The sequence below is a fragment of the Oncorhynchus kisutch genome, linkage group LG23, assembly GCF_002021735.2.
Source record: "Oncorhynchus kisutch isolate 150728-3 linkage group LG23, Okis_V2, whole genome shotgun sequence".
Taxonomy (NCBI): Eukaryota; Metazoa; Chordata; class Actinopteri; order Salmoniformes; family Salmonidae; genus Oncorhynchus; species Oncorhynchus kisutch.
The window spans coordinates 37,807,232-37,822,073 of NC_034196.2; the positions used below are offsets into that span (position 1 = coordinate 37,807,232).

At 44.4% G+C, this 14,842-nt stretch overlaps 1 protein-coding gene across 2 annotated transcripts in view; it reads right to left on the bottom strand.

The window, feature by feature from the left end:
- slc12a2 (solute carrier family 12 member 2) overlaps positions 1-10,212 on the bottom strand; it is a 79,855-nt gene extending 69,643 nt beyond the window's left edge. For both annotated transcript variants that reach the window (XM_031802487.1, XM_031802486.1), the window contains exon 1: positions 9,135-10,212. In XM_031802487.1, coding sequence (XP_031658347.1) covers positions 9,135-9,671 — 537 coding nt within the window. In that variant the 5' untranslated portion in view covers positions 9,672-10,212. The remainder of the gene's footprint in view (positions 1-9,134) is intronic.
- Between the last annotated feature and the right edge of the window lie 4,630 nt (positions 10,213-14,842).

The following is a 14,842-nucleotide window of genomic DNA, read 5'->3' on the forward strand; positions in this document are numbered from 1 at the left end:
TAAGTCCACAGGCACAGGTCGATTAGCTACAATGGAATTTCCATTTGGCGTTTTCCATCATTAGTTCGCTCTACTGATAAAAAGGAAGAAGAGAAAAAAAATACACTGCTCAAAAAGGGAACACTTAAACAACACAATGTAACTCCAAGTCAATCACACTTCTGTGAAATCAAACTGTCCACTTAGGAAGCAACACTGATTGACAATAAATTTCACATGCTGTTGTGCAAATGGAATAGACAACAGGTGGAAATTATAGGCAATTAGCAAGACACCCACAACAAAAGGAGTGGTTCTGCAGGTGGCTTCCTGGCTGATGTTTTGGTCACTTTTGAATGCTGGCGGTGCTTTCACTCTAGTGGTAGCATGAGACGGAGTCTACAACCCACACAAGTGGCTCAGGTAGTGCAGCTCATCCAGGATGGCATATCAATGCGAGCTGTGGCAAGAAGGTTTGCTGTGTCTGTCAGCGTAGTGTCCAGAGCATGGAGGCGCTACCAGGAGACAGGCCAGTACATCAGGAGACGTGGAGGAGGCCGTAGGAGGGCAACAACCCAGCAGCAGGACCGCTACCTCCGCCTTTGTGCAAGAAGGAGCAGGAAGAGCACTGCCAGAGCCCTGCAAAATGACCTCCAGCAGGCCACAAATGTGCATATGTCTGCTCAAACGGTCAGAAACAGACTCCATGAGGGTGGTATGAGGGCCCGACGTCCACAGGTGGGGGTTGTGCTTACAGCCCAACACCGTGCAGGACGTTTGGCATTTGCCAGAGAACACCAAGATTGGCAAATTGGCCACTGGCACACTGTGCTCTTCACAGATGAAAGCAGGTTAACACTGAGCACATGTGACAGACGTGACGAGTCTGGAGACGGCGTGGAGAACGTTCTGCTGCCTACAACATCCTCCATCATGACCGGTTTGGCGGTGGGTCAGTCATGGTGTGGGGTGGCATTTCTTTGGGGGGGGCGCACAGCCCTCCATGTGCTCGCCAGAGGTAGGCTGACTGCCATTAGGTACCGAGATGAGATTCTACAGACCCCTTGTGAGACCATATGCTGGTGCGGTTGGCCCTGGGTTCCTCCTAATGAAGGTCAATGCTAGACCTCATGTGGCTGGAGTGTGTCAGCAGTTCCTGCAAGAGGAAGGCATTGATGCTATGGACTGGCCCACCCGTTCCCCAGGCCTGAATCCAATTGAGCACATCTGGGACATCATGTCTCGCTCCATCCACCAACACCACGTTGCACCACAGACTGTCCAGGAGTTGGCTGCTTTAGTCCAGGTCTGGGAGGAGATCCCTCAGGAGACCATCCGACACCTCATCAGGAGCATGCCCAGGCATTGTAGGGAGGTCATACAGGCACGTGGAGGCCACACACACACACACACACACACACACTACTGAGCCTCATTTTGACTTGTTTTAAGGACATTACATCAAAGTTGGATCAGTCTGTAGTGTGGTTTTCCACTTAAAATTTTGAGTGAGACTCCAAATCCAGACCTCCATGGGTTGATAAATTTGATTTCCATTGATAATTTGTGTGTCATTTTGTTGTCAGCACATTCAACTATGTAAGTATTTCATAAGAATATTTGATTCATTCAGATCTAGGGTGTTATTTTAGTGTTCCCTTAATTTTTTTTGAGCAGTACACACACACACACACACACACACACACACACTACCATGTTAGTTGAGATCTTGAAGCAACTAGAATGAACAGACTGCATTTGAATGCTTCCTCTGTGGCATAGAGCAACAAAATAATCTAGGGTTGAGGATGATGGTTCTTTTACTCTCTTTTAGTCCTCATTGACTAATCTTCCAGGGCTCCTTAAAACATTAAAATACAATATATAATGTACAATATACAGATATAACACACTGTTACAGACAGACATAATACACTGACATTGATTGACTAGAACATATAGCATATGTGGGCAACTGCCAGCTACAGCAAATGGCCTCATGTTTTGGGCCATGTGTCAGTTAACGCCACGAGCACAAGTCATTCTAAGGTGATGAAATAATATTTAATAGTACCCGACTAGTTCTAAAAATGCATTCAATAGGGATGCTCTGCCAACTACATGACCTTGGACCAATAGGATACTACTTTTCATGAAAACCTTGGATGTCTGGACAGCGTGTCACCCTCTTGATTGCCATCGATAGCCAAGAGCCTAGGGTTTTGGATTTACTTTATGCTATTTTACTACATGACAGTGAATGCTAAGCTTCAGCATTCCATGCATGCATGCAGAGAAAAAAGTGACATCTATATTTATTGTCATAGCAAAACAAGTACATTTTACCAGTGTCCAGTTACTGACAGCTGCTAGTGTACAGCTGCTCGTGTACAAAGGCAAGCATGTGGCCAAAAATGGCACATGTTCAACTGATGCATCCAGGACAAAAATGGTGACATCTAAAACAAAAATGTGCCGACTAAGGCCCTGTTCGGAACAGAAAAAAAAACAGTCTTCCTTGCTTTCCTGAAGTAAACAGATTAGGAAAGAGTCGGCTGGGCGAAAGCAGTACAGATCAATCCTTAATCTACTTTAAGGAAGGAAAGAAGAATCACAAAATCACCTTCATTTCACCATATACATTTGCATGTACAGGAATTTGACTGAAACGTTGCCGCCATGATAAAACAGGACAGACAGAAAACCGGATAAGTGGACAAAATATACAGTGCATTTCAGACCTCTTGACTTTCCCACATTTTGTTACGTTACAGCCTTATTCTAAAATGTATTACAATTGTTCCCCCCCAATCTACACAATACCTCATAATTACAAAGCAAAAAAATGGTTTAGAAATCTTTGCTAATTTATAGAAGAAAAAATGGAAATAGTACATTTCCATAAGTATTCAGACCCTTTACACCCAGTACTTTGCTAAAGCACCGTTGGCAGCGATTACATCAGTGTCTTCTTGGGTACGACTCTACAAGCTTGGCACACATGTATTTGGAGGTTTTCTCCCATTCTTCTATGCAGATCTTCTCAAGCTCTGTCAGGTTGGATGGGGAGCGTCGCTGCACAGCCATTTTCAGGTCTCTCCAGAGCTGTTCGAGCGGGTTCAAGTCCAGGCTCTGGTTGGGACACTGAAGGACATTGAGACTTGTCCCAAAGCCACTCCTGTGTTGTCTTGGCTGTGTGCTTAAGGTCGTTGAAAGGTGAACCGTCGCCCCCAGTCTGAGGTCCTGAGCAGGTTGTCATCAAGGATCTCTGTACTTTGCTCCTTTCATCTTTCCCTCGATCCTGACTAGACTCCCAGTCCCTGCAGCTGAAAAACATCCCCACAGCATGATACTGCCACCACAATGCATCACCATAGGGATGGTGCCAGGTTTCCTCCAGACGTGACGCTTGGCATTCAGGCCAAAGAGTTATCTTGGTTTTATCAGACCAGAGAATCTCCAAGCGTGCTGTCAAGTGCCATTTACAGAGGAGTGGCTTCCAGCTGGCCATTAGCATAAAATGCCTAATTGGTGGAGTGCTGCAGAGATTGTAGATGGGACAACCAAGACAAACTCTGGAGCTCTGTCGGAGTGACCATTGGGTCAGCTGACCAAGGCCCTTCTCCCACGATTGCTCAGTTTGGCCAGGTAGCCAGCTACCAGAAGAGTCTTGGTGGTTCCAAACTTCTATTTAAGAATGATTGAGGCCACTGTGTTCTTTGAGACATTCAATGCTGTAGAAGTATTTTGGTACCCTTCCCCAAATCTGTGCTTCGACACAATCCGGTCTCGGAATTCCACTGACAATTCCTTCGATCTGATGGCTTGGTTTTTGCCCTGACATGCATTTTCAACGGTGAGATCTTACAGTTGAAGTCGGAAGTTTACATATACCTTAGCCAAGTACATTTAAACTCAGTTTTTCACAATTCCTGACATTTAATCAGAGTAAAAATGCACTGTCTATGGTCAGTTAAGATCACCACTTCATTTTAAGAATGTGAAATATCAATAATAGTAGTGTGATTTTTCAGCTTTTATTTCTTTCATCACATTCCCAGTGGATCATAGGCTTGAAGTCATAGGCTTGATAGGCTTGAAGTCATAAACAGCGCAATGCTTGACGCACAACGAAGAGCTGCTGGCAAAACGCACTAAAGTGCTGTTTGAATGAATGTTTACACGCCTGCTTCGGCCTACCACCGCTGAGTCAGATACTTAGATACTTGTATGCTCAGTCAGATTATATGCAACGCAGGACACTAGATAATATCTAGTAATATCATCAACCATGTGTAGTTAACTAGTGATTATGATTGATTGTTTTTTTATAAGATAAGTTTAATGCTACCTAGCAACTTACCTTGGCTTACTGCAGTCACGTAACAGGCAGTCTCATTGTGGAGTACAATGAGAGAGAGGCAGGTCGTTATTGCGTTGGACTAGTTAACTGTAAGGTTGAAAGATTGGATCCCCCAAGCTGACAAGGTCATTCTGCCCCTGAACAAGGCAGTCAACCCACCGTTCCTAAGCAGTCATTGAAAATGAGAATGTGTTCATAACTGACTTGCCTAGTTAAATAAAGGTATAAAAAAAATATATAAAAAATAATTAATTGGCCATTCCGATTCATCGGTCGACCTCTAGTCATTATGGCCAAACAGTTATGATTTTGTTTCATCAGACCAGAGAACATTTCACCAAAAAGTACGATCTTCGTCTCCAGGTCCAGTGGCAAACCGTAGTCTAAAGGTCGACTGATTAATCGGAATGGCCGATTAATTAGGGCCGATTTCAAGTTCTCATAACAAATCGATAATTTTGGGCGCCAATTTGCCGAATTTTTTTATACCTTTATTTAACTAGGCAAGTCAGTTAAGAACACATTCTCATTTTCAACTTATTTTAAGTGAAATAATCTGTCAGTAAACAATTGTTGGAACACTGACTTGTCATGCAAAGTAGATGTCCTAACTGACTTGCCAAAACTATAGTTTGTTAACAAGACATGTGGAGTGGTTGAAAAACGAGTTTTAATGACTCCAACCTAAGTGTATGTAAACTTCCGACTTCAACCAACTGTATAGAGACATGTGTGCCTTTCCAAATAATGTCCAATCAATTGAATTTACCACAGGTGGACTCCAAGTTGTAGAAACATCAAGGATGATCAATGGAAACCGGATGCACCGGACCTCAATTTTGCATCTCATCTCAAGGGTCTGAACACTTATGTAAATAAGGTATCCGTTTTTAATTATTTCGCAAAAAAAAATTTGAATCCCATTTTCACTTTGTCATTATGGGTTATTGTGTGTAGATTGATGAGGGGGGGGGGGGGTGTATTTAAATCAATTTTAAGATGAGGCTGTAACGTAACAAAATGTGGAAAAAGGGAAGAGGTCTGAATACTTTCCAAATGCACGCAGAATTTACACAATCCACATACAGTATGTACACAAGACTAAAAACTAGACTACACTATAAACATGAGCTACACGGTCCAAAAATATAAAACGCAACAACTAAAGATTTTACTGAGTTACCATTCATATAAGGAAATCAGTCAATTGAAATAAATTAGGCCCTAATCTATGGATTTCAAGACTGGGAATACAGATATGCATGTTGGTCCAAGATACTTCAGGGGGGGGGGAAAAGTAGGGGCGTGGATAAGAAAACCAGTCAGTATCTGGTGTGACCACCATTTGCCTAATACAGTGAGATGTCTCCTTCGCATAGAGTTGATCAGCCTGTTGATTGTGGCCTGTGGAATGTTGTCCCACTCCTCAATGGCTGTGTGAAGTTGCTGGATATTGGCAGAAACTGTCGTACGCGTCGATGCATCCCAAACATGCTCAATGGGTGAAATGTCTGATCATGGAAGAATTTCAGGTTCCAGGAATTGTGTACAGATACTTGCGACATGGGGCATTATGTCGAAACATGAGGCGATGGCGGTGGATGAATGGCACAACAATGGGCCTCGGGATCTCGTCACGCATCTCTGTGCATTCAAATTGCAATTGATAAAAGGCAGTTGTGCTTGTTGGCCGTAGCTTATGCTTCCCCATAACATAACCCCACCACGGGGCGCTCTGTTCACAACAAATCGATCGCCATCTGCCCGTTACAGTTGAAAGCGGGATTGATCTATGAAAAGCACAATTCTCCAGCGTGCCAATGGCCATCAAAAGTGAGCATTTGCCCCCAGAAGTCAGTCACGATGCCAAACTGCAGTCGGGTCAAGACAATGAGCACACAGATGAGCTTCCCTGAGACGGTTTCTGACAGTTTGTGCAGAAATTATTTGGATGTGCAAACCCAGTTTCATCAGCTGTCCAGGTGGCTGGTCTCAGACGATCCCACAACTGAAGAAGCCGGATGTGGAGGTCCTGGGCTGGCGTGGTTACACGTGGTCTGCGGTTGTGAGAACGGTTGGATGTACTGCCAAATTCTCTAAAATGATGTTGAGGCGGCTTATGGTAGAGAAATTAACATTACATTTTCTGGCAACAGCTCTGGTGGACATTCCTGCAGTCAGCATGCCAATTGCACACTCCCTCAAATCTGTGGCACTGTGTTGTGACAAAACTGCATACATGCCACACTTGTCAAGGATGCATTATCTTTGCAAAGGAAAAATGCTCACTAGCAGGGATGTAAAGAAATTAGTGCAAAGAATTTAAGAAATAAACTTTTTGTGCATATGGAAAATTTCTGGAAATTTGAATTTGGGGCGGCAGGATAGCCTAGTGGTTAGAGCGTTGGACTAGTAACCGTGAAGGTTGCAAGTTCAAACCCCCGAGCTGACATGGTACTAATCTGTCGTTCTGCCCCTGAACAGGCAGTTAACCCACTGTTCCTAGGCCATCATTGAAAATAAGAATGTTCTTAACTGACTTGCCTAGTTAAATAAAAAGGTAAAATAAAACTTACATTTTGTGTTATATTTTTGTTCAGTTTACATAACTAATGCATGCCTTTAATATGTATTCAAACAGAGCCTGTCTAGATCTCAAAATGTCTATGGCAATGTGTTGTGCTGCTGAGAAATAATCTCAATCTTGACTATGAATTAACCGTTATTCCTTGTGTAGCCTATATTAGGCCACAAGAGCATGGCACACAAATGCCCTCAAGGACATACAGTATGTCAGTTACCATGTAGAGCACGTGTCACTCATTCCACAGATGGTAGAGTGTCTGAAGATTTTTCACACCTCTTGTACTTGATTGATGAAATAAGGTCACCAATTAGTAAGGAACTCTCCTCACCTGGTTGTCTAGGGCTTCATTGAAAATAGAAAATAAAAACCAGCAGACACTAGGCCCTCCATGGAATTAGTTTGACAGCCCTGATGTAGAGAGTTGTCGCTTCATGAGTTCATCATGCCAAATAGATTAGCCCACATGCCTTATCAATATCATAACCATGTTCTCTACATACGGCATGTGGTTATAAAAGCCATATGGGAACGGTCTCCATACTCACTGGCAGCTCGAATGGACACCACAAGAATACTACAACAACAACAAAAAACTACAAAAAATGTAGGCATTGAGAAGACATGGGTGAAAAGTGGAAATTTATGTCTGGAGATATGGAGCCTAGACAAAGGCTAATGGATAAAGGAAGGGGTCATGCTGCCAGTTAACCTCCCATGTGTCAGTCAGGAACGCCCCCGCCTGCTTACCAGTCTCCAAGACATAATGGCAAATGGAATGTCAACATGGCACACGGCCTTCAGTTGTTTTTCTTTCATCCGCCAATAAGTTTTACAGAACGATATGAAGAGCACAAGACTGGCATGCCATCTCAATGCCAGGGAAATGTGTCAATGCTCTGGAATTGAGAGCCACGTTTGGGTTATTATTGGGGGCAAGTTAAATAAAGTAGGATTTACATAGATTTGCTGACCAAATATAAGGGCTGACATTGTGGACAATGGCCAGTGTGCTTGGGATTGATTTGTCATGGTCAAGTGTAAAAGATTACATCAGTACTTAGATAAACCCATAAGCTACTAAACACAGAAATTGTATTACTTAGCTGTAACTATTTTATTTTTTATTTTACCTTTATTTAACCAGGCAAGTCAGTTAAGAACAAATTCTTATTTTCAATGACGGCCTAGGAACAGTGGGTTAACTGCCTGTTCAGGGGCAGAACGACAGATTTGTACCTTGTCAGCTCGGGGATTCGAACTTGCAACCTTTCGGTTCCTAGTTCAACGCTCTAACCACTAGGCTACCCCACCGCCCCCTAACATTATCAGGTAAGTTCATTTAAAATTAGGACAGGATGAACTATTTGACTACTGGGTCAGAAAACGTCTCATATTACAAAGCAGGATGTCCGGGTGTCTACAGACCACATCAATAGCCAAGTAAAATGTATCCAAGCAAATACACTTGAACCCATCCTGTGAATACAACTGCATAACTAACGCCAGTATAATACTTAAATAATAGCTCTACCAGAATGACTGATTATAAGTAGGCCTAGTTAGATACAGTGTAACCGATAGCGGAGCTGCGAGATAAATGTTGTTTTCAGCCTAGTGGGAGTCTCACGTGCGCACAATTGTTGGACATATTCTGGAAATATTGGCTACTCTTAATATATTACTCAGCTGGGAACTATCAAAATACACCGAAATATCGATGACTTGCCATAGCTAGGTAAACAAATGTGTTTTTGCTAAGTAAAGCATAATTTTGTCAATTCCTGATTCCAATTTCCTACTTTGTGACAAAAGCTTTCATTCTTGTGACCCGAAACCAGGCTTTCTATGCGCTACGTAACACTGACAAATAATGTGTGACGACATCATTCAAGTACAATGAATACGTGGTGGAGCCTATCCACATGCGTTTCTATTGAAGAATGCGCACAGTTCCTCTGTTCCACACAGACATCCCACCAATGTTGCTAATGACAGGCATGTAGCTAGCCATCCTTTTTACCAAGTACAATAAACGAGCATGAGACTGTAAAATGATCCACTGACCACAACGTGGTCTAAATACAGAAACTAAAGCTAACAAATTGACGCCCCACAAGCTTGGAACGTTGATGCAGCAGTGGCGCCCCATGTGTGCTCTGTCCTAGCACGCGCTAGCATCCGTGTCAAAGCCATGAGTTTGCTTACTTTGTCTAGCTCGTCATGCAGCTCCGAAAGGGTGGGTCTTATCAGCTTGTCCCCCAGAGGCGCAGCAGTTTGCCGGTAGAAGTCGATGTTCGGCACGGCATCGATGGTGTTGTGACCAAAAGTCCTTAGGTAATAGGTGTTTGTATGGGTGTCGTAATGGTAGTGATGTTGGCCTCCTGTCGAAGAATGTAGGCTGCCCTCACTCATCACGGTGTCTCCATTCTGGAAACCTTCAGCGGGCACTGCCTCTGGTGGGCTTGCTCCACTCGGATCTACAAAGTTCACCACACGGAACCGACCCTTTGCCTCCTCGCCACCCGCCGCTGGCTCCGAACCTTCGGGTGCGGGAGCGTCTTTATCGCCAGATGCGAGCGTTTTATCAGCGGCACCGGCTGCTTCGGCCACCAGGTCCACCTGGAACCGACTCGAGCTGGGTGTCGGGCCGGCGGGCTTCAAACCTGTATCCACGGCCAGACCCTCATTTTCTGGCGCGGGGTTCTCTCCCTGGGCGGGAGGCAAGGAGGATGGCGCCGACATTGCAAATATTACCGGTAAATGAAGGACCTTTTAAAGGGGGAAAAAATCCTAGCTAAATGTCCGGCACAACTCGTGTGCAATAGCAAAACTACACTGCTTCTAAACCCCGGTTCTTTCCGACATATAAGTAGTCAGCTCACACTCCTGGTACCGCCCAAGTGGTGGAAGACCGTCTGGATAGTTGGTCCCAGAGAAACGCGGTGCTTTCGAATTCAGAAAATGCCGAATGCCACTTCTGCCTCTCTCAAAAAGGTAGCACAACCACAAAACATGCAGAGCTACAAATGGAGAAGGATGGCTTGCTAGCTGTCTCAGTATACACTCTCAGAGATTAAAAAAAGGCATCAACTTTCAGCCCTAGCCAACGCTACTCATCAAGAGATGAAATCTCCGAGTAGCCTCTCGGTCCTCTAGCTTTCCGCACACTTGTACGAAAGCGAATAAAATCCGCGATGTGATGTTTTTTTTAAGAGTAAGATGCTCTATCGACCTTGCCGCAACTCTTCCGAGATTCCCAAAACAACCCTCGCCTCGCTCATATATACACACTGCAGTAAGGCAACGCTTTAGGGTGGGTTCCAAACGGAAGGTAGAGCTCGCGAGATTTCAGCACAGCGTGTTTTTTTTTTTGCACTGAGGTATGTTTTTTTTTAACGTAATACAAAGGATGTTCCAGAGTCTGTAGGTAGAGAAAAAAGTAGAGTCATTATAATAACATCACCTATAGATATGCAAAAATGTGGGTAACTTTCGTGCAATTGCGAATGGTAAATACTGTATACATCATCCCAAACCACAGAGAAGGAAAATGATAATGAAATTAAAGTTGCCTCACACGTTCTAATCATAGAAAATATATAACAATTTTGAAGTACTAAGTGTCAATTTATAGTGTCACTTGCAGGTCCAGACAAAACCAAGGATTTGGTTTGAGTTTATTGCAATTTAATTCAATAATTTTTGTAATTTAATCAAAGTTACAAGTGGGTTATGTGTCCAAAATATAATGCTTTTTGGATTGGTCCACTAGCCCAAACATTATGGTCATGTACGGTATGTTAAAACATTTTTTACGGTTTACATTATACCGAACAGCAATTGGTCTCTGTTTGGTGGTTGGCCGTGTCAAGTGCACCAGCTGTTGTACTTTTTGTTTATCACATGCACAATTAGGGCCACCCTAAACTAGTTGTAAATGTTGGTATTCATTGTTACATTTGTCCAGCAGAAAACGGTCCATTAGGGAGGGCCTGCAGGGTTTTTGGTTATTCTTTTCGATTAAGACATAAACAACTAGGTGAGTGGAGTTCCTTACTAATTAGTTACCTTAATTTATCAATCAAGTAAAAGGGTGGATTGAAAATTTGCAAACACTCGGCCCTCTGTGGAATGAGTTTGACACATTCATTAAAGACATATCTAATCTGTGTTGTCGTTTATAGTCTAGATTAGATACAGAAGAAACAAAGACATCAGATTGCATGGGTTTGTAGTATTTTTTTACAGGCTACCTTTCTGATGCGTAATAAGGACCTTGGATGTCTGTCTGGAGAAGAGCTGTGTCCAGTGCACAATGCTGAGGGTTTGTTTACTGTTACATCCACATGCATACCATAGATCACACTCATATCAATGGATTGTCAGCAATGTGACACCACACCCCTAATTCCTGACCCTTCCCACCCAACAACCCTATCTACCCTCTCCAAGTCAACCAATGTCCTTGTTAACAAAAAGTTGGGGCTTAAAGTTGGGAATATGGGATATTAATATTGAAAATGTGGAATATGTTTCCACTGGATATTGGCAATAGAGGGGATTTTAAATGACAATATATAATAGAAAAGTACATCCGCACCACATGAAGACATCATCGTGATTGATTATGACATTTTAATGAATGACAAGTGCATTTAGAACAATACATTATTAATCAGAGCCCTATGATTGTCTGTTGAATTTTTTCCATTAATCCCATAGCTTTCTTTCCTCATTGCATAAAACACTACTGTCCACTGTCCATCATTTGGTTGCAACTTCTAAGTTTTCCACTTCAATGGTCTGGAGATCTGCCTGTAGTGTGGAAGTTGGAGATCTGGCTGCTTCAGTGTGCACTGCAGCTCTTTGCTCTTGGCACCGCAACATCTTTGCCCAGCAGTGTTCTAAGGCCAGAGGTCAGACCCATCAGAAAGTTTCTTCTCCTCATTACCTAGCTCCTCTCTAATCCTGTTAATACAATTCTATACAGCCCAGGAGCTCATTACAGTGAGCCAGTCAGCCAGGTCAGGCAATGACAGCCACTCAGTCTGTTTGCTAGCTAGCTCACTAGCTCAGACACTCACGACCCAGTCAAATAAGTGTGCTGGTCACATAATTGAATTATAAAAAATTTTAAAAAGAGCTTTGGAGAGGTTGAGGGTGAGGGTAAGTAAATGTATAAGATCCTTGCCTGTCAAATGGTCCTTATGAAAGGCAGAGAGTTTAGGATGGGGCATAGTGGCCAGGGGATGAAATGTGGAAAGTCCAGACTGGTTCAGAAGAGGAGGAATGCTTCTTATGCATACGTACACTACCAGCATCAACGCATGTTTGTCCAGAGTGGCAAATGTGGAAGACTCCATTGCATGCACTGGTGGGCAATAGGCATCAGCCCATCTGTTGTGAAATGATTTCATTATTTGCGCAGGTCTTTTCATTTGAATGTCATCTGTTATTTGAAATGAAATGGTTGCAGTGTATTTGTGAAAGTAAAAGAGCAAAATGGCGGAAATAATGGATAGATGATGGCCTTTAAAACAAAAGTATACAACTGCACAGGACCTTGATCACCTAAATTAGTCTGATTATGGCCAGGAAACTCCCCAGGACCTTGATCAGCTGAATTAGTCTGGTTATGGCCAGGCAACTCCCCAGGACCTTGATCAGCTGAATTAGATGGCTCCCGAATGGTGCAGCGGTCTAAGGCACTGCATCTCAGTGCTAGAGGTGTCACTACAGACCCTGGTTCAATCCTGGGCTGTATCACAACCGGCCGTGATCGGGAGTCCCATAGGGCGGCGCACAATTGGCCCAGCATCGTCTGGGTTAGGGGAGGGTTTGGCCGGCCAGCTCTAGGAAGAGTCTTGGTGGTTCCAAACTTCTTCCATTTAAGAATGATGGAGGCCACTTTGTTCTTGGGGACCTTCAATGCTGCAGAAATTTTTTGGTACCCTTCCCCAGATATCAAATCAAATCAAATTTATTTATATAGCCCTTCGTACATCAGCTGATATCTCAAAGTGCTGTACAGAAACCCAGCCTAAAACCCCAAACAGCAAGCAATGCAGGTGTAGAAGCACGGTGGCTAGGAAAAACTCCCTAGAAAGGCCAATACCTAGGAAGAAACCTAGAGAGGAACCAGGCTAAGTGGGGTGGCCAGTCCTCTTCTGGCTGTGCCGGGTGGAGATTATAATAGAACATGGCCAAGATGTTCAAATGTTCATAAATGACCAGCATGGTCGAATAATAATAAGGCAGAACAGTTGAAACTGGAGCAGCAGCACAGTCAGGTGGAAGTTGAAACTGGAGCAGCAGCATGGCCAGGTGGACTGGGGACAGCAAGGAGTCATCATGTCAGGTAGTCCTGGGGCATGGTCCTAGGGCTCAGGTCAGTTGAAACTGGAACAGCAGCATGGCCAGGTGGACTGGGGACAGCAAGGAGTCATCATGTCAGGTAGTCCTGGGGCATGGCCCTAGGGCTCAGGTCCTCCGAGAGAGAGAAAGAAAGAGAGAAGGAGAGAATTAGAGAACGCACACTTAGATTCACACAGGACACCGAATAGGACAGGAGAAGCACTCCAGATATAACAAACTGACCCCAGCCCCCCGACACATAAACTACTGCAGCATAAATACTGGAGGCTGAGACAGGAGGGGTCAGGAGACAGGAAACAGGATGCACCTGAGCTCAATTTTGTGTCTCATAGCAAAGGGACTGAACACTTATGTAAATAAAGTATTTCTGTTTTTTATTTAGAATAAATTTGCAAACATTTCAAAAAAACTGTTTTCGCTTTGTCATTATGGGGTATTGTGGGTAGATTGCTGAGTTTATTTTTTTATTTAATACATTTTAGAATAAGCCTGTAACGTAACAAAATGTGGAAAAAGTCAAGGGGTCTGAATACTTCCCGAAGCCGCTGTAAGTGAAAGTAGGAATTTTGTGTGAATGAATGAAAGAAGTGCTTTTTTCATAAAAGTGAATAATTCAGGGCAATAATCTGATCGCTGGGAGCAGGAGTGGGAGGGTGGATGGAAAAGCATCATTGATTGCCAAGCAACCTTGTATGTTTAAGTGGGTGGGTGATTTAGGGGTGGGGGTGTGGGTGGGTGATTTAGGGGTGGGGGTGTGGGTGGGTGATTTAGGGGTGTGGGTGGGTGATTTAGGGGTGTGGGTGGGTGATTTAGGGGTGGGGGTGTGGGTGGGTGATTTAGGGGTGGGGGTGTGGGTGGGTGATTTAGGGGTGGGGGTGTGGGTGGGTGATTTAGGGGTGTGGGTGGGTGATTTAGGGGTGTGGGTGGGTGATTTAGGGGTGGGGGTGTGGGTGGGTGATTTAGGGGTGTGGGTGGGTGATTTAGGGGTGTGGGTGGGTGATTTAGGGGTGTGGGTGGGTGATTTAGGGGTGGGGGTGTGGGTGGGTGATTTAGGGGTGTGGGTGGGTGATTTAGGGGTGTGGGTGGGTGATTTAGGGGTGTGGGTGGGTGATTTAGGGGTGGGGGTGTGGGTGGGTGATTTAGGGGTGTGGGGTGGGTGATTTAGGGGTGTGGGTGGGTGATTTAGGGGTGTGGGTGGGTGATTTAGGGGTGTGGGTGGGTGATTTAGGGGTGTGGGTGGGTGATTTAGGGGTGTGGGTGGGTGATTTAGGGGTGTGGGTGGGTGATTTAGGGGTGGGGTGTGGGTGGGTGATTTAGGGGTGTGGGTGGGTGATTTAGGGGTGTGGGTGGGTGATTTAGGGGTGGGGGTGTGGGTGGGTGATTTAGGGGTGTGGGTGGGTGATTTAGGGGTGTGGGTGGGTGATTTAGGGGTGTGGGTGGGTGATTTAGGGGTGTGGGTGGGTGATTTAGGGGTGTGGGTTGGTGATTTAGGGGTGGGGGTGTGGGTGGGTGATTTAGGGGTGGGGGTGTGGGTGGGT